Source organism: Eublepharis macularius, chromosome 4, assembly GCF_028583425.1.
Source record: "Eublepharis macularius isolate TG4126 chromosome 4, MPM_Emac_v1.0, whole genome shotgun sequence".
NCBI lineage: Eukaryota > Metazoa > Chordata > Lepidosauria > Squamata > Eublepharidae > Eublepharis > Eublepharis macularius.
The window spans coordinates 81,521,878-81,542,075 of NC_072793.1; the positions used below are offsets into that span (position 1 = coordinate 81,521,878).

Consider the following 20,198-nt stretch of genomic DNA (forward strand, 5'->3'; position numbering starts at 1 on the left):
ATAAATCTGATCCTTAACACAAGAGTTTTGTGTCTACAGCTCAGGAAAACCAATCACAGTGTAAAATGTGCCAATCTAACTCTCACACACAACTGATAATTCCATCAGACTTGCTTGGCTACACTTTCTGCTATTTTAACTTTGAACCCATTCGCTTCTCCATTTTTTGAAATCTTTCTGATTCTTGACATCCCGATACTGTCCAGAGCTCAAATTGTACAATTAATTCTTAATCCTGTGATTTTTGAATTCCAGCCAAGCCTATAATGAGCCAAGCCTCATTATAGTTAAATTTCTAAAACTCATCACATCATAGACTTCTAAACTAGTAATTACATTTTGAGACCTGATTAAATATACACCAAGGCTTAGCTTCTGCTGAAAATTGTCCATTGATGGAAGGATTTCAGTCAGCAAAGTGCAACTTCCTTGCATGCTCCTTCCACTAGCTCAAAATACCGCCTGAAATGCTGCATCTGGGGGAGAAGGGACTCTCTAGAAAGGGGGAAATCAGAAAAAAAATTGTCTCCTGCTTCCATCAGCAAAAATCTTCCAAAGGATCTGATCATAGATGTAGTCCACAGTTACAGTGCTGTATATTGCACCAAGTTTGAGATGAGTAAATTTTCTCAGGAAAAAAAATTCCCCCATGAAGAAAATAGTTAAGATAGCCGTTCAGATCTGATGAGAGAGATGATACCCTTGCTCACTATTTCAAAAGGAGTGGTTTACAAGGCTTTATTAGAAATATTTAAAATGCAGAAGCAGACTTAAACCAAACCTTGTGTGCCAATGCTAAGTGACAACTTCTCTATCTGAGCAACTGGCTCAACAATAATTTATACAAGCAGAAAACAGAAGAGGAATTATACTATTTCCCATCTTATTAGAGAACAAAACATGGGAAATAACCTAACAGGATGACAAATCAGTATGTATTCCTAAGATCAGTCCCCAGTTACCAAAGGTAACTGCTCTATGGAGGAGAGTGCCAGATTCATATTATTTATACTAAGAGTGATAAATCAAAACCTGAAACAAGCCCAAAAAAGATGGAAGCAAGTTTATTTGCAATGTGGACATGGCCTAAGAATTTGTTCTGAGCCACAGAGTGGTACTGAATAGTATACAGCAGGAATCCTGGAAATAGTCCAGTATTTAAGACTTTGATTCACGATGGAGTTTTCTCAGTGTAATACTTTAATATACAAATACACCTTATGTAAGATTCCTAAAATACACTCAAAACACTGCTGACCTCCTGCAGATGATCCATATTTGGTATTCCTCAAATCCATTTTCTTTCCTTTTTCACTTTTGCACTCCACTTACTTCTACCCTATTTACAATGGTTTGGACATCTCAATACTATATTCTTCCTTCAACTATTACCGTAATACTATGGCAGTATGTCTTTCTTTGATGCTGACAAGACATTAAAGGAAGCAGGAACAAAGTAGAAGATCTGGAAAATGCACCAGCAAAATAAGTTCAGTATACACACACTACAGAAGTCATAAATATATCTCTACCTTAACCCATCTCTTTACTGACAACAGGTATCAAACATGTGCACATCCCTGTTGAGATCAAAGGCTATTTGCTACAAGCAGAACTACAGTCAAACAAGCAATGTCCATTATCACTTGGTAATCCTCCCTACTGCACCTTGTTTGCTGCATCATATGACATCTTCAGCTAGCCTCCCTGAATCTTCTTCTCTAAAGGTAACAAGAGAAAGAGCTGACTCTATTAGTAGCATCAGCACTTACGCTCCACATGATGGAGTTTACTAGGCTTAGATGTATGATGACTACATTGATTTAGAACCTCAAAAGATGCAAGAATAAATTGTCCACCAAACCTTACTGGACAGTAATTGTAAGAGCAACTAGACGCAACATGACACAACATAAAAGCAGTGACCCCATTAAAGTAGGAACATACACACAATAAAAAGATGTAACATAGGGCAGTGGCTTTATTAGTTTAGGACATAACAGGATGTGATATGGGCAGTGGTTGCATTCATTTACAATGTAACAGGATGTGACACCAAACAGGGCAGTGAAATCATTGTGTACCCACTGGCTGAAGGAGGGACACCGTCTTCTGTCAATAAGACATAGGGGCATATTGTGGGAAAGATTAGAGTGGGAAAGGATCTTCCATTTCTTTTAGTTTCCCCAGACAAGAAGTTTCCAGCTCTACGGAAGTAGTATACAAGATATTTATTTATAATAGTAAGAATTAATGAAAGTAGAACAAACTGCTTTCCACAACTGACCCATTGCCATTGCCCAGAAATGGAACAACACCTCAAAAAATTGCAGATTGGTTCTTTGGTGTCAGTTTGTTAACATAAGATGGTGACATCAGTGAGTTTCCTCAGAAAGTCACACTAACCTTGTGGCTGTGAACCAAGGCCCAAGATCTTTTTCACCATATATTTAAAACAGCCACCACCTCCCCCAAAGGAATAGTAACATCAAAAAAGCAAAAATGAGAATCTGCAGATAAACCAGCCGGCAGCTTCATCCTTCAGACTTCGGGGATGGAATTTGGTCCTCTGTGGTGTCTCTGAGATGAAATGGAGTGAGATAGTGGCAGAAGGGAATAATCTGGTAGGCCAGTATACATGTCTTTGGCCAGGAAACCCTCTTGTCAGCTTCTGCATTCTTCAAGTAACAAATATTCTTTAATGCAGAATTAATTTCCCACATCCCCGGACACCAAAGGATAACCTGGCACAGGGAACGAGTTGCCAGCCTGCCACCCTTTCAGAATGCTTCGCCTTGGCTTCCAGGAAAAAAATGTGGTTATGTTAGCACAGAACCATGTTCAAATTTTACAAATATTTCAGAACTGATTGCGAGAATGGGTAATGTCACTGGAGGGAGAAAAACTGTTTATCCATTATTCCACAGCTCAAGAAAGCTAATGAACTGAGTTATAGAACACCTACAGGATAAACTGTGACTGGTACAGAATTAGAACTTCCTGCATTTTCCCACCTGTTCCATTTTTTCTCCATGGTTTCAAATACTGTTTACATTTACCATACTAATATGCCGGTCTCATGAACTCTAGTAAAATCATAACTATCAGTAAAAAAGAGTTTGTTTTCTGACCACTGACCAAAATGTCTAAGCCAGTATCCTAATGAACTAAGAGAGATCCTTGCCCTCACTCCCCATCCCATCTCCCTCTCTTCCAGATGAAGAGTCTTTCAGTTTGTCTTACCTCTCACGGCCCCTTGTGTTGGATTAGAAATGCCCTAGAGCCTATCCAAATGATCAGAAGGGCATGTGGTACAACTCTCTCACAAGACTATACCACCGCAAAATGGAAGGAACAATTGCTTGATAGTGACCCCACATAAGAAGATAATCCATCAAGAAGGTGGTCTCCTTGCATTCTAAAGTGATACACTCCTAAAAATGGACTGAAGGATCATACCAAGATCATTGTTGCTTAGAGCCAAGTGACAAATGACACTTGCCTGGCAAGTGAACAGACTCACGTGTATTCCTCCCTGTTCACTTGCCATTCACTTGTGGAGAGCAAGTGAATGGCAAGTGAACAGGGAGGAATACACGTGAATCTGTTCACTTGCCAGGCAAGTGTCATTTGTCACTTGTAGCTTGGCTCTTAGAGTCACACAGGGAGGCTGTATCACTTTGGCCTACAAATATTTGAATTGACTCTGTTCAAAGTATTTCCTCCAACTTCTGAAAAGTCAATAGGATGGAGTTCTTTGTTGGGAGGATTCTTAGGATATACCTATGATTCACAAAGAACAATATCAAAGCCTGGTTTAGTTCTCCAGAACTGTCCTTTTAACTTTTTTCCTTTCAGCCCTCTTTTTCTCTTTCATTCTGTAATATGAAGAAACCAATCAAACCAAGCATGAGGTAGGACAGCCATTACTTCCTCTCAGTACTGCAAATTTTACCTAAATAAAAGTAATGCTTATATTTTCACTTCTGCTGTCTTGTAGGAAATGCAGTTAATGAGGAAATGTCTCTTAAAATGAGAAGAGGATGGTGCAAGAAACCCACCAATATAACATTAGCAATGTGCCATTAATACAAGGCCCAGGGCCACGCTGGGACCCTCTAGCAGGCCTTCCTGAAGGCAAGCAATCTAGTGGCTATATAAGCCAGAAATGAGGGAGACTTACCTTCACACCATCATTCTTCTTGTTACCACCACTTTTCCCTCCTGTGGAGAAAAAGTACCATGTCAAGAGGACCAGGCAAGGTACCAGAATGAGCAGGCTAAGAAACAGCAACATGAGGGAAGTTGGACAAGAGAAGCAGAAGACAGGAACCGATGATCAGAGATTCCTCACTGCTGTCTCCTCTATAGGGTGTAAATTCACTTTACAATCCAGAGCTGTGTGTGCAGTCTGTCTCAAAAGTCCCTGAAGCTTAAACGTTGAAGTTTTCTTACTTGGATCCTCCAATGTGAATAAGAAAAGCCACAGCCACTTATACTCTTGAACACTCAAATCTTTGAAAAAACCAAAACAAAGTCCAGAAATGGAAAGAGAAGGGACCTGAAGACACATTCTCTGACAATTTACTCTTCCTGATAGAACTCAAGGATCTTTTAACTACATGGCTTGTCCTGCCCTATGCCCCCCTTTGCGTGCCCTGCTTTACAGCCTCTGGTGTGAATGCTAATGGTTCAACTGTAGCCAACAGCAGCATGCAATTGCCTGCCTGACTTTTGCACGCTCAGCCTCTCTTGCTAATTTTAGCCCCCCATGCTGGCAGGGGTCATGTGCTACAATTATGACATCCTGACAGCTGCAGCCTACATTTTGACAATGATGAAAAGCAGACATCCCATCCCTATGCCCCCACTGTCACTATCTCAGACCTAGCCTATTCTCCAGGGACTGCAGCCCTCTCACACTCCCTCCCTCTTCTTGCTATTGCCTTCAAAGAGATTCTGAACAAGTAAAGTGAGGTAGCACATGCATGCTTGGTCCAAGTACAGCTTCTAGGCAGAACCAGATAATCCAGTTGTCTGTAACAAACACTGCTCTGGTCATGAAAAGACTCTGGACTTCTCAGGATGTAGGGAAGAGAAGACCAATAAAGGATGAAGATTTGAATTTCCTAGTCTTTCCTTTGCCACACCAAGAATGTTAAGCTAATAATGAACTCTTCCATTTTTACAGCTACAGTTCTTTAACTACTCAGGCATCTTCTGGTGAACATCCATCTTGGTTTCTGAACTTCATAATGTTCCTCTCCCAACAAATCTCTAATTAACCTGACCTCTCCATTCAATAAACAATACAGTCTCATTCTTTAACCATCTTGGATTTATATTTTGTTTAATTTACACTTAAGTATATCACATATAAGACTAAGACATGAGTAACTCAGTGCATGTACACACAATAAGAAAATGCAACGAATCCTGATTTCTCATTGCATGTAGTCAGCCACAAATGTGTGAGTGTCACATCTGAGGCTATATGCTGAAATTGTGCATGATTTCCTACACAGAAGTTTCTTTAGTGTAGGGAACAAATGTAACATGTGATTTTTTTTTTGTAATTTCCCCTATCCCAATCAGATATTCATCTTGCTTATAATCCTGTCCTATAATCTCACTCTCACTCTGGCTATGTATTTTGATCATAAATCACTTGTCTACACAACAGCTTTGTCTCTAAAGCACAAACAGAAATCTCATCTTGTATCATCAGTAATTTAAACTACTAATGTACTACCAAGCTATGATGATCATGTGAGGGGGAAAAGGTTGTATGAGAAGAAAATAATTGGCTGCTGATTGCTATACATTTATTGAAAATATGACTTTTTAGAATACATTAATAAGTGGCTAGATTATAGCTAGACTACAGTCAACACACACAGTTAGTTATGCATGTCCCTTAAAATAATGGAGATAAATGTACCTAACTGTGCAATGATTTATGGCCCTAGTGTACAATTACCTTGAAGCTGGACATTTTACCTCTACTAGCTGTCATACTGCATAGCTAGGATGGGGAGGGAACAGAGGGTTGCAGGAAAGCTTGCTGGGTATTGTTTAATGAAAACCAAACTCCAGAATGTGAGATTCTATACGTGAGAAACAGCACTTTTTCTTAGAATCTTTTTTAAAAATTATATAACTTTCTATTTAAGAAGCAAGCATTCCTCAGTCCTCCTCCCCTGAGCTACAGAATGTATGACTCACACTAAATGCCTGCCTCTTATAGCATTCCTTGTATATCATCTGCATGGAATTTTGGAAAGAATATGCCATCTCTGTCTGGACACTATACATTTAAGTCATGATTCAGGGATAGGTAACCTAACAGGAGGGGGTCATTCCCCCATGTTTTTCATCTATCCCACACTAACCTACATATTGCTGTTCTAAGATGCCCAATGAAATTAAAAAGGGATTGAATAGACACAATAATTGAATGAAATAGAATGAACTAGTAAATACCATATAAATGTCTGGGGTTGTTTTAAAGATTTTATATATTACTAGGTTTTTTATGACACTGAACTAAATTGCTTTATAACTAAGGCTCCAAACTTGAAGTTGGCTTAGCTGTACTTTAGTCTACATAACTGACTATGAGGTTGCCACCCAAATTTGGAAGTAGACAGCTGGTCATTTGAATGTTGCGTTTATAAAATCAAAATATGTTTCTATTCTTGGCACATTAAAATATACAGGGTTTGGTGTAACTAGATAGTTGTAATGTGGAAAGTTTATTGAATATGAAAATTTAGCAATCAAATCATTTTGTATGCATGAGGAAAAACCTTAAAATGTTAACCATGCATCTTCTGTGCCGCATTTGACAATTAGACAATTAAATAACCTGAATTCTATGTGATACGTGTTACTATGATGTGATTTATACATTTTGTATTGTGTTGGATGAGGATAGACTGACTATTAAATTGAAAAACTGAAGCACAGCTATAGATTCTAATCAATATAGCTAATTCCCAACATGGCCCCATCTGTGGATACTTAAATCCAGCGAACGGACAAGACAAGACAGATCTTTTTAAAAAACTACAGAAAGCCACAGATTTGCATAAAAATCTGAAATTCTAAAAAAAACCCTGAACACTGCGGGAATTAAGCTGCCCCCCCCCCATAAAAGAAGCAGCACTTATAGCTTTGAGGAACAAATGCCCTCAGTTGCTGTTGCTAGGCAACCACAACAGCATTGTCAGCCTTCAAGCCTTTGTTTCTTTCAGTAAAAAGCAAGGGAGGGGGAAGAGCCATTTCCAGGCCTTTTTCGGCATTTGAGGAAGGAATCATTGGAGCAGGCCTGGCACCAACCTCAGTCAACTGAAAGCCAATGTTGTATAGTGGTTATAGTTTAAAACTAGGATCTGGGAGACCCAGGTTTGAATCTCCACTCTGCTGTAGAAATTCACTAGTTGATCTTAGGCCAGCCTAACCTACCTCACAGGATTGGTGTAAGGGTAAAATGGAGGAGATAGGGTTGTCAGTCCCCCCAGTAGGGGCAGGGGATACGTGGCTCCCAGACTCTACCCCCGCCACCACTTACCTGGCCGGCAAGAGGAAAGGGCGCAGGGAATGGACCCAGGAGGCAAGGAACCTCCTGGGCAAGTGTTCACTGGGCATGCTCCCCAGCACGTGCAACAACATCACTTCCTCAAGTGACATCATCTTGCCCAGTGGCACACATGTTCCTTTGCTTTGTATGGGCCAATTTTGGCTCCCAATGGGCTGAATTGGCCCTGTGCAAACTGCAGAAGCAAACCCGGTGATAGCGCAATGATGTCACTTCCTGGAGTGATATCACTGCATTTGCACTGACAGCATGCGTACTTTGACTGCATGAAGGATTTTGCCTTAAGGTACCCTCCTTCCCAGGGTATAGAGACCTGGCAACCCTACAAGGAGAGAAGAATGATGTATGCAATTTGGGTGCCTGTTGTGAAGATAGATGGGAGATAAATGAAATAGATAAATAAATATAACTGAAGATGGGAGGATGATGAAAAATAGGTTGGTTGGTATAGGAAGGAGAGAAAGAAATGAGAATTTAATGATATGAATGATATATCAGAAATAGAGAAATAGCAGGAGGGAAATACAGGGGAAAGTGAGGTGCTTCCCACAAGTCCTTGCAGGTCCTCCACTGTTCAACTGGGCCCAGTCCGGACAGCACCCCACAATCCGGCTGAGCCTGGCAGCTGAGCCTGGCACCACACAACTGGGCCAGACTTTTGCCAGGAGAGGCTCCCAGAGGGAGGGAACGAGGTAAACCTGAAGACTGGAGGGGGGGCAGATAAAAGTAGGATGAGTGGGAAGGAGAGATGGAAGCAGGAAAAGGAGAGAGATTTGGGGAGCTTTCAGGATCTAGAAAGAGGAAATATTGGGGGATGGGAAAATGAGATCCCCTCCCCCCAGTTTTTGAAGTCTACTTTTTAGTAGTGGCCTACCTAAGAATTATTATCACAAAATACAAGCTATACCAAAAAAAAACAGGACTTTAGGAGGGAACCTTCCACCATCAAGTCCCTCATATTATTACAGTCTTCTATGAAATATCCTGGTTTTTAGTAGATATATAGTTGAGAGCTCTGAGTATTCAATTCAATTTACATAATCTTTATAGGATTCAGTGACCACTATCTTCTTGCATACTTGAGTATCTAAGTTATATTTATGTAATAAGAGGCCAAAGGGAAGTCTAAGGGAATTCCTGTGAAAAATACTTAAGATTTCTTTTGCATATCCTGAGTAAATGCAAACCCTATATGGGATAGAATTAAATTTATTTTAGAATGCACTTCTTCCAGCTTACAAATGTGCGTATATAATGTTCAAAAGATTACAAGGTCCCATGTCCATTATTGTCCAGCAATTTTTTTCCATTTGGAGCTGAAGTTTAGAGTTCTCTCTTCATGTCCAGCATCACTCTAAGATTAATATCTAATAAACCAGGAAGCAGCAAATAAATTTTAACTCAGATAGAAATGTGTTACCTACCAGAAAAATTACGGGTTGCTAGCATTGTAGTGAGGATTGCGCCCTGAAACACACAAAAGACAGGAAAAAAGAAAAACAACACATTACTGGGTTCAAAATCATGCTTATCCCGTCCCCCCACCCCAATTTAATTTCTCTTAAAGACACTGTGGAAAAAGTAAGCAGGCTGGGGCTACAGAGGGATACATCTTTGGCCATGTTCCAGAGGCATGATGAATATCGTTCTGAGATTATATTAATAGAAACAGCTTACAGTTTGCAGAAAACAAGTCACTGGATATAGTGGCACCTGGCAAGGGGTTAATTTAACCACCTTCTGAAGGCCTGGTATCCTTTCTGTGTGTGTGGCATTATGGGATGTCATTCATCAGCAAACAGACTACCAACTAACAAGAGTTCTATCAGGGGCTATAGAGAGGGATTTTACCTTACCTCCAGGTTAATGACAGGAGGAGCAGCTAGACCTCACTTATATCAGTAAATATAAAGGGTTCCCCTCAAAAGAGCAATCTATTTTCTTGCAATCACAAGATTGCAGCTAGTATCCAAAACTAGTTATATCTGTGATTTTAAAAAGAACATTGGACACACAGACACAAACTGATCGGTGGCATATATTTCTATACCAATTCAACATTAGAGGTACCAGAGCCATCATTATCTCTACTACTACTACACATCTCTCTCACATAGCATGTTGCCCCAAAGATGTCGAAGAGTGGACTGGGGAGTTGCCTCATATCCATTTTATAGATAGGTCTACCAAGGTAGAATACTGAGGTACTCTGTCGAGAGCCATTGTCTGTAATACAGTAAAAGATGTCCTTAGCCTAGTAGTTCTAAAGTTGTTTGGATCTTTAGGCCTGGTTGTGGATCTGAAACAGATTTTCCTAGTGGATGACTTGTGCCAGAAGATGAGCCCAGGAACTGTGACCCTGTTGATATTCCTGGACCTCTCAACAGCTTTCAATACCATTGAGTATGGAGTCCTTCTGGAATCCTGGAAAGTAGGATTCTGAAGGTGGTGCTAGTGGACTACCACTCAGCTCCTCAAGCACTGGCCTATGAGGTCTTGCAAGGTTTCATCTTGACCCCATGCTTCTCAACATCTACATTAGACCATTGGCTGAGATTATCCAGAGATCTGGACTGGGTTGTCACCAATATTCAAATGACAGGGAGACTGAAAACCTTGAACAAATGCCTGGAGGTAGTTTGAGGATGGGTGAGGGCCAATCAACTGAAGCTTAATCCCAACACATCAGAGGTGCTACTGATGGCCAGAAGGACTGAACTGGGATTTGAGGTTTCTTCTGCTTTGGATGGGATTTTATTTCTCCTAAAAAGAGCAGGTCCACAGTCTGGGGGTGCTCCTGGACCTGGCCTCCTGTTGGAGAAACAGGTGGCAATGGTGGCCAGGGCGCCGTCCATCAGCTTGGGCTGGTGAGCTGGCTGCAGCCTTTCCTGAGTAGGTAAGATCTTGCCACTCCCTGGTAACATCTAGATTAGATCACTTTAGTTTGCTCTTTGTGGGGGCAACCTTTGAAGAGTGTCTGGAAACTACGGTTGGTACAGAATGCTGCAGTGAGAATGCTGACCAGCATTAGTATGATGGTGTCAGTATTTACTCACATACAGTTAAGTAATTTATTACACTGACAATACATTGATTCAAAATTTCTATCAAAACAAACATTGCCAAACAAAAGTTGAAGTGGGAAAGAACATCTTCATCTCTTTCTTCCCACTCTCACACACACATGAAGTATTTCTTCCAGTCAGCTCCATAAGCTAGTTAGAGACCATATAAATAAGATCATGTTAACATAATTGTGGCAGTAAAAGATTACAGGATAAAAGTAAACAAAGATCACTGTTTGTTACCTTCTGCCTAGTAAATGTGCACAATTGTCACAAACCAGTAAGGTTGAATTACAGTGTATAAATACTGGGGAAAGAGCTATGATATCATCAATACTATTCTTATTCAATATAATTTATCTCCAGAATAGTACTAGGTAGACAGTGGCTTATTTCAGATGGAACATGAAGCTACAATTTAACAAAACTAATTGTGTTTAGTGGGATTGTCCAAATACAGGCCATCAACTATGGTTCAGGTATGTCAAACTGGGATCTGAAACCATGGTTTGAACTTGGCTTAGTCTTAATGATGGTTTCTTATGATGAATGAATCCTGGCTTATTCCCTGGTGCATCCACGCTGCAATGCAAGTCAGGATACCAGTAAGGAATTTGAGGAAGTAGTGGTGACTAGACATGGGCACAAACAGCATTACGAACAGAAAAAACCCACAAACAGCCCAATCTGCTGTTTGTGAACAAGCTGTTCGTGATGCCCCATTCTAAATGAACAGGTGGTCATTGCAAGCCTCATTCATTGCCTTCGTCAGCCTTTCGTCAAGCCAGACAGTCTGGGGCCTTTCATTCAATTCCCCTGGCAACGGTAGGGACTGAACTCTGTCTGAACTTCTTCTGCCTTTCCTTCTGGCTTTAACCCTTCAAAGTACTTCCAGCAGAGAGTCCCATTTTTGCCACTGTGAAGAGAAAATGACAGCCAACGGGGAGACCTGTGGATCATGCCTTTCCCGAGGTGCAATCTCTCTGAAACTTTGGGGTCTTCAGAGGACAGTGAGGACTATGTCCCCTGCAAATGTGGTGGGTATTAGACATTGGGAAGGTCAGTTGACAACCCCTCAAAGTAGCTGCCAGCAGACACTGCTGTTTTTGCCAAGACAGGGCTCTTTAAACTATCAACTAGCTGGCGGCAGTGGGGAATCCCCTGGTAAGTGCATTTGAGGGGAGGGGGACTAAGTGGGGGGTGGGGGGTTCTGGCCCCCATGAATAACAGACAACGAACATGTCCGGGAACAGTTCATGTTCGTCCATGTTTGTTGTTCATTGTTTGTTGTTCGTGGGTGGCAATGAATGACTAACAGGGTGTTCAGGGGTTTTTTTTCCGTTTGTGCCCATGTCTACAAGGGCAAAGGCAATGATTTGTCAAGGCAATATTTGTCAAGGCAAACCAGGATTTAAATAATCATCTGAAAGCTGAATCCTGGTTTCACAAATTAGCCACAGTTGAAATTGATTGTGATTTTTAACATTATGTCTGAATTGAACCAATTACTTGAAAACAATTAATTTGGTCATGGATCCCAAGTTCATTCACTTGGAGGAAAGTCCCACTGACATCGATGAAAGTGTGTGGAGGGAATGCAGCTTTTATGAGTCCTATCAGAAGGTAACTTTAATTTGTCTTGAGATTTTTTATTAAGGAGTTTGATTGATTTTAATTAATCAGTGTTATCTTCTCATCCTCAGCTATTATGGCTGATTACTGGACTTTACCATAGAGCAGAATCTCTTATTTCTGGTAACCCAGCATTTCTCTCTGTACAAGATATGATGACATTATAGTACTAGCACTGCCAATGTGAAACAGATCTTGTTCTTCACAGAAGCTAACAGATCTATACAAAAAATTTGGAGAAGTGCAACTTTAAGATATAAAGTCTGAGAGATGTCTAGGAAGGCATTTTCTTTCTTGGGTTAAAAGGTAGCCAGAAGTATCAGAGCCAAACATTCAATAACAGGAACCAGGGCTCATTTCGAGGGGGAACGTGCAGGAACACAGTTCCGGCAATTCCCCAAAGAAGTCATGTGTCAGGTGGCCCCGCCCACTTGACTCTCAGCCATTTGGGGCCTGTTTCAGCCTGGATTGGGACCAAAACAGCCCCGATCAGGCATCTGATAGGTGGTGGATCACTCTCCCACTCATCAGCAGCCCGATCCTGATCATTTGGGGCCCCTTTTCAGCAATTTTCAGCCCCTTTTTGCCATTTTGGGCCCAATTTCAGCTCTGAATGGCCAGGACTGGGTCCAAAACTCCAGGATAGGTGATGTCAGGGGGTGTGGCATATACAAATCAGTTGTGCTAATGATGCACTTCCGGTGATGTCAAGGGGCGTTGCATATGCTAATGAGTTATGCTAATGAGTTCCTCCAGCTCTTTTTCTATGAAATGACCCCTGACAGGAACACATAAATGAAAGGCAAAACAAGCCAGTTAGGCAGATACATTTGCTAGAGAAGCACCTGTGAATCAGCAGTGGACACAAAATACCTTTAGCTTCCTTCTGGCATTGAATTTCTTCAAGCAATCTACGGTCTCCTGTCTGTGCATGCATGAAGCCACAGTGGAACGGTGCTGGAAGACAGAAAGTATGCTCAGAAATGCAAGGAAATAGTAAACAGACAGATCTCACTTATTTAGGCAACCTGGATTTGTTTTACTAATAATGGTATATATTGCATAGCAAACACTAGTTGCATGAAAACCACCCGGGCCATTTTCGGTTCTCTGTTCATAATATTGTAACTGGATAATACCTGTAAAATCTATTAGGGAGGCTAATTGTGTATGCCTTTGCTGGATAAGGCAATTTGTAGCTTCTTCCAGCCATTTGAATAACTAGATACAACTTGTGCAGAATAATTATTTAATTTCTTCATGCAGAAGCCTGAGCTCTGTGCTATTTATTCAGCATAGCCCCAAGACCATATATTTTTGCATTCTATGCCAGGTTGGTTCCCAACTACTCATTTAGCCTGGAATTGCCACAATTAATTGTGTTTTTATAGCCAATCTAGATGACACTGTAGTCAACCCACTGCATTCCAGTATTGTCTGTATTGCGTTTCCACCTTGTCTCAGCTAATCCTCATCTTCCCCATAGTCAGGCAACCAATTCTTTTGGGGCATTTATGCATTAATTTCACATTATTCACACATTATTGTCTTGTGGTGAGAGTTGGCTTAAGTGCTGTTTTGCATGTTTTGGTCAGCCAAACCTGCACTCTCTCTCAAAAAAAAAGTACAATATTTGTAATTGCACCATTATGGCAGTAAGCAAAAGAAAGATCATGAACAGTAGCTTTGGTATGCTATGAAGTAGAAAGTACTTAAGCCTCTCTCTTTACACCAGGGAACAAGCGCTGGTGATTAGGCATATATTCATGAGTGCCAAGACAGAATCAGCTAGTCAGGAGTGAAAAGGAAGTAATTAATTGAAAACACAAAAACTGCATGAAGAAGCAGGACCTTTGCCAGCAAGGATTTATTTTTAGGTGGATATGTAATAGAATTTTGACTGTGGGAATGGATTTTTATGGAAAATGTGACTATATTGCTATGTACAACCCCTGCTTCAATTCCTCTTCCAGCTGAATGTGGAAAGAGATCCTTCAGCAGCACAGAAAGGTTACAGTGTGGGGAGGAACTATCCCCAGCCTCAGTCTGCACCCAAATGTAAAGGAGGGAGGCTTATTAAGTGTCATCTATAATTAACGGCTTGCTATTTGTGGTTCAATATAACAGAAATATAATATAACAACAATTATGAAAATAAAGGCGTTTTCATACGCTGCCTATCAGAGACATCCTTTTGCAGAGAGTGTCTAGAAAGTATTTTATTAACACTGCTTCTTATTTGGACACAGTGTTCAAATTCAGGGCAATTTTCAGGAATACTTACTGATATCCAGGGGTGCTTTAGAGCTTCTGCTGCTGTGATACGTTTGGATGGGTTGATTGTCAGCATTTTATTGATGAGATCTTTTGCTTCAGGAGTAACAGTATCCCATTCAGGGGAAGGAAACTGCAAATGCAAAGCGAGAAAACTTCTTAAAGCAATAGGCTCCGAAGACCTTTCACATCTTCCATAAAATCTGGCCTGTTCATACAAGATCAGACCTTGAGTTCTACAACAGTTGAATACATTCCGCAATACTTGTAGACTTTAGATTGGATATGGGTATGTATGAAAACATTTATTTAGCAGAAAATGAAGGAACAACTGCTTAGCATCATCAGTAGGGGTGTGCAGTTCGGGAATCCAAATCCCGAAAAAATCCCGAATCACCCTGATTCGGGGTGATTCGGGAAATCCCGAATCGATTCGGGAATCCCGAATCGGCATGCCCCGAATCGATTCAGGGCGGTTCGGGGTGATTCAGGGCAGCATTTTGCTTGCTTTTCAATGGGAAAAAGCCTCCCCCAGGCTTCTCTGAAGCCTGGGGGAGGCATTTTCCCACCGAATCAAGCCAAAATTGGTGGTGGCCTTCCTATAACTCCCCTCTAACAACCCCCCAAGTTTCAGACCGATTGGACTTTGGGGGGCCATGTTATGGCCCCCCAAAACAAGGCCTCATCCACGCCTATAAAAGGGCATAGCTTTAGGTTGCTGCTGCTAATCTCCTATTTTGTGCTTGCTGCTGCTGATCTCCATTATTTCATATGGGGAAAAAATGAAGAGGCAGGCTTCCTTTGCCAGGGGTGGCATTTTGCATGCAAAATGCCCCCCAACCCTCAGGGGCCCTTCTCCCACCTTTCCTCCCACCCCCCACCAAGGCTCAGCCTGCTCCCACTTGGGGGGGCATTTCATGGCCTCCCTAAGTAGGTGCTCTTTTCTCTACTACTTACAGCTGGGGGAGGCTTGTCTTGCCAGGGGTGGCATTTTGCATGCAAAATGCCCCCCAACACTCGGGCCCTTCTCCCACCTTTCCTCCCACCTCCCACCAAGGCGCAGCCAGCTCCCACTTGGGGGGGGAATTTCATGGCCTCCCCAAGTAGGTGCTCTCAGCCCCCAAAGTCCACCCCATACAGCCCCACACAAACCCAATTCCCCCCCAGCTGCCACACACAGACCCAAATCCCCACATTAGCCCCTCACAGACCTAAATCCACCCCCAGCAGCCCTACACCCATAACCCCAGGAACAGGCTGGCCAGCCCTCCCACTTTGTTCCCTGTGCTGGGAACTTCTAAACTCTCTTTCCCAGGGCAATTCCGCATAGCCCAGGGGTGCCACAATGGTGGGCAAACTTCTGAGTGCCAACTTGTCCCTGAGAAAGAGCACCTGACCTGACACATAGACAACCATCCCCTGACACCCCCACCACCTACAGAGATGGCTGGCCAGCCTCCCCATTGTTCTCTGTGATGGGATCCAACTGCACAACAAAGAATAAAACACGAACAACACAAAATACAGTTTTTAAAAAATTATTTTCTCCCTTTCAAAGTACAAGTAGGCAAAGCATTATGACACATTACACCAGCAGTCTCCCACACAGAAAAATAACACAACTCTCACTTAACATCAGAGAATCACAAAAACACAATTCCTGTCAAAAACACTTTATTTCTTTAACTGCTTTAGGTTACACAGTAGGAGGGCATAACAGGGCATGATAGCAGAGTACTACACAAAATAATACAACCCACTTCACCGTTTTTGACAGCAATTGTGTTTGGGTGATTCTCTGATGTGAAGTGAGTTGTTATTTTTGTGTAGTACACTGCCTTCATGCCCTGTTGTGCCTTCCTACTGTGTAACCTAAAGCAGTTAAAGAAATAAAGTGCTTTTGACAGCAATTTTTGGGGTGATTCTTTAATGTGAAGTGAGTTGTGTTATTTTTGTGTAAGATACTGCTGCCATGCCCTTTGGTGTGCCCCCCTGCTGTGTAACCTAAAGCTGTTCAAGAAATAAAGTGTTTTTGACAGGAATTGTTTTTGTGATTCTCTGATGTTAAGTGAGTTGTGTTATTTTTGTGAGGTGGAATGCTGGAATGCCCTTTGGTGTGCCCCCCCCCCCCACTGTGTAACCTAAAGATGTTCAAGAAATAAAGTGTTTTTGACAGGAATTGTGTTTTTGCGATTCTCTGATGTTAAGTGAGTTTTGTTAATTTTTCTGTGTGGGGGACTGCTGGTGTAATGTGTCATAATGCTTTGCCTACTTGTACTTTGAAAGGGAGAAAATAATTTTTTAAAAACTTTATTTTGTGTTGTTCGTGTTTTATTCTTTGTTGTGCAGTTGGTTCCCATCATAGGGAACAATGGGGCTGGCTGGCTGGCTAGCCATCTATGTAGGTGGTGGGGGAATTTGAGGGAGGGTGTCTGTGGTTCAGGTGCTCTTTCACAGGGACAAGCTGGCACTCAGAAGTGTGCCCACCATTGTGGCACCCCTGGGCTGTGCAGAATTGCCCTGGGAAAGAGAGTTTAGAAGTTCCCAGCATAGGGAACAAAGGGAGAGGGCTGGCCAGCCTGTTCCTGGGGTTATGGGTGTGGGGCTACTGGGGGTGGATTTAGGTCTGTGAGGAGCTAATGTGGGAATTTGGGTCTGTGTGGCAGCTGGGGGGGGTATTGGGTATGTGTGGGGCTGTAGGGGGTGGACTTTGGGGGCTGAGAGCACCTACTTTGGGAGGCCATGAAATGCCCCCCCAAGTGGGAGCAGGCTGAGCCTTGGTGGGGGGTGGGAGGAAAGGTGGGAGAAGGGCCCCTGAGGGTTGGGGGGCATTTTGCATGCAAAATGCCACCCCTGGCAAGACAAGCCTCCCCCAGCTGTAGGTTGTAGAGAAAAGGTCACCTACTTGGGGAGGCAATGAAATGCCCCCCAAGCAGCAGCAAGCACTAAATAGGAGATTAGCAGCAGCAACCTATAGCTATGCCCTTTTATAGGCGAGGATAGGGGGACCTGGTTTGGGGGGCCATAACATGGCCCCCCAAAGTCCAATCGGTCTGAAACTTGGGGGGTTGTTAGAGGGGAGTTATAGGAAGGTCCCCACCAATTTTGGCTTGATTCGGTGGGAAAATGCCTCCCCCAGGCTTCAGAGAAGACTGGGGAGGCTTTTTCCCATTGAAAAAGCTTTCCTGAATCGCCCGGAATCGCCCGGAATTGCCCCGAATTGCCATTCCCGAATCAGCTTGCCGATTTGGGGACAGTGATTCCCGAATCGGCTTCTCGATTCAGGTATACCCGAATCGGGAAAGCCGAACCACTGTGCCTTTGCACACCCCTAATCATCAGTCAAAGACTGTAAATGTAGCACAGAATGGCCGCTGGGTGTGGGTAGGTGCTGTGAATGTTCTACCAAAATTTGTACACTGCTGAACTGGCATCATGCTTTTGGCTTGCCAGCTTGTTCTGTGGCACATAGAGCAAAAAGAAAATCATTCTCTGAGCAACCTCATTACAAACCATATTCGGGCCATGTGAAAATATGTAACAGAGATTGAGCGCTCATATTAGGGATACACACACACATATTTACTTATTTTATGAAAATATTTATATCCTGCCTTTCCTTGTGTGACTCAAGGTGGCTTGGTGGTGGTAGAAAGTGCCCTTAAGTCATAGCTGACTTACGGCAACCCTTGCTGGGGTTTTCAAGGCAAGAGACTAACAGAGATCTTTTGCCATTGTCTGCACTTGCATAGCAACCTGGTCTTCCTTGGAGATCTCTCATCCAATTACTAAGCAAGGTCAACCTTTCTTAGTTTCTGAGATCTGAGACCAGTCTTACAATAAAAACATCATGATTTAAAACATACAAGAATAAAATTAAAATAACCTCCCCTCTACCAAAAATGCCTGCCATTATATATGCTGTTAAAAACCTTGGCCAATAAAATGGCTTTGTAACACCCTGTGAAAATTTTCTAAATCTTGTTGCCCCTCCACCTCCTTTGGGAGCCCATTTCACAAAGCGGAAGCTACAATGAAAAAGGCACGGGCTGTGGCTGATGCCAGGCAGACTACCATAAGTGAGAGAACTGCAAGTCAGAGGACAATAGTTGGCACATGGGACATATAGGAAGAGATGTTGCAAGGCCATGAGCATCTTAATGGTCATAACAAGCACCTGGAACTGCACTCAGAAACAAAGTGGAAGCCAGTGTAGCTGTTTTAAGATAGGCAAAATATGTTTCTGCTGGCTAGTCCCTTACAATAGTCATGCTGCTGCATTCTAAACCATCTAAAGTTTTCAGGTTGTTTTCAAGCCAGGGCAGTCAGTCCAATGTCTAGTACATTATAGTAATCCTGCCCTAAGGTTAAGCATGAATCAGCATGGCCAGATTGACCAAGTCTAAGAAAGGAGTGAGTTGGCAAACCAAATACAGCTTACAGAAAGTATTCTTGGCCACTATCCCAACATGATTTTCCCAACATAAATCTGTTGCTTTAAGTATGTGCTACTATGTCCTATCTGTTAGTATGATCCTACTCGGTAATTCTGTGTTGTTTAGTTTAATGTCAGTCTTAGAAATGTTTATGCTCAATTTCAGCATTTCTGCAACCCTGTATTAGATTTCTGCTGATGCTATGTCTTTGCAAATTCACGTTTATTGAAATGTCCTGAAACTGACCATACTAATCTCACACTAGGTAATTTGCCTTAAGTCTCAGTGAGAAAGGCATACTACAAATTAGAGAGGGGGGACTGGGGGGCTGGGTCCATGAGCATCTCCAGGCTCTTACCATCATCCATTACAAGGGAATCTAATTCCCTCAAAAACATCAGCCTTCCCAACCAGCATCACCACTATCTTGTCTGGCTTTAGTTTTGGTTTGCTTTGACTTAGTTGCTTGACCAAGAGACAAGAAGGATGTACTTGGAGGCTTGTGTAATGAAATATAGGACTGCATTACATCTACATATTATTGACCCCCCTCCCAATCCCAAAATCAAGATGAATGACCTTATATAAATACTGGTAAGCAGGGTATTAGAACAGAATCCTCTGTCACTCCACAGGAAAAATCCCAGCCCGCTGATTCTGCTCCTCAAGTGGAAATTCTGTCTGATCAGACAGAAAAGAGAATGCTGCTCTGCTAATGCCAACAGAGGGATAAAATATTATTGAATCTAGTGCTGTTGCAAGGATTTCCATGAACATGTAAATAAAGTACTGTGAACATTTATAAAGTACTATATGGATGCTAAGTACAATCTTCCATCTTACCCAATGGCAGACTGGGAGACGAAAATGGGGAGGAGAGCTCTTGGAAAGTTGGACCTTCAAGACAGCAATCTACTGGGATTCCCCCCAGTAAAGTAAATGGCCAATCTAAATGACCAACCTGCCTATTATGGGCCAGCCAGGGCTCAGCAGTAGTGGGGCTTCCTTCGGAGGACTCTTCAGGAGAAGAGGAGCCCTGTGCAGTCGGTCCTGACCCAGCAGGAACTGGCGAGCAGGATGATGAGCTGCAGGCTTGCCAGGGTTCACAGCCAGCAGCTGATGCAGAACCACTGCTGCCCTCCAGCCCTGTTGCAACTGGTGAAACCCAGTTGGTCATCTCCAGCCTTCTGG

The 20,198-nt window shown here is 42.4% G+C and overlaps 1 protein-coding gene across 1 annotated transcript in view; it reads right to left on the reverse strand.

Annotated features, from left to right (window-relative positions):
- CAMK2A (calcium/calmodulin dependent protein kinase II alpha) overlaps window positions 1–20,198 on the reverse strand; it is a 179,236-nt gene that overhangs the window by 21,458 nt on the left and 137,580 nt on the right. Inside the window, exons 10-14 of the mRNA XM_054975219.1 lie at window positions 14,582–14,704; window positions 13,171–13,254; window positions 9,025–9,067; window positions 7,914–7,922; window positions 4,184–4,224 (exon numbers count right to left, since the gene is read on the reverse strand). Of these exons, the coding sequence (XP_054831194.1) occupies window positions 4,184–4,224; window positions 7,914–7,922; window positions 9,025–9,067; window positions 13,171–13,254; window positions 14,582–14,704 (300 nt within the window). The remainder of the gene's footprint in view (window positions 1–4,183; window positions 4,225–7,913; window positions 7,923–9,024; window positions 9,068–13,170; window positions 13,255–14,581; window positions 14,705–20,198) is intronic.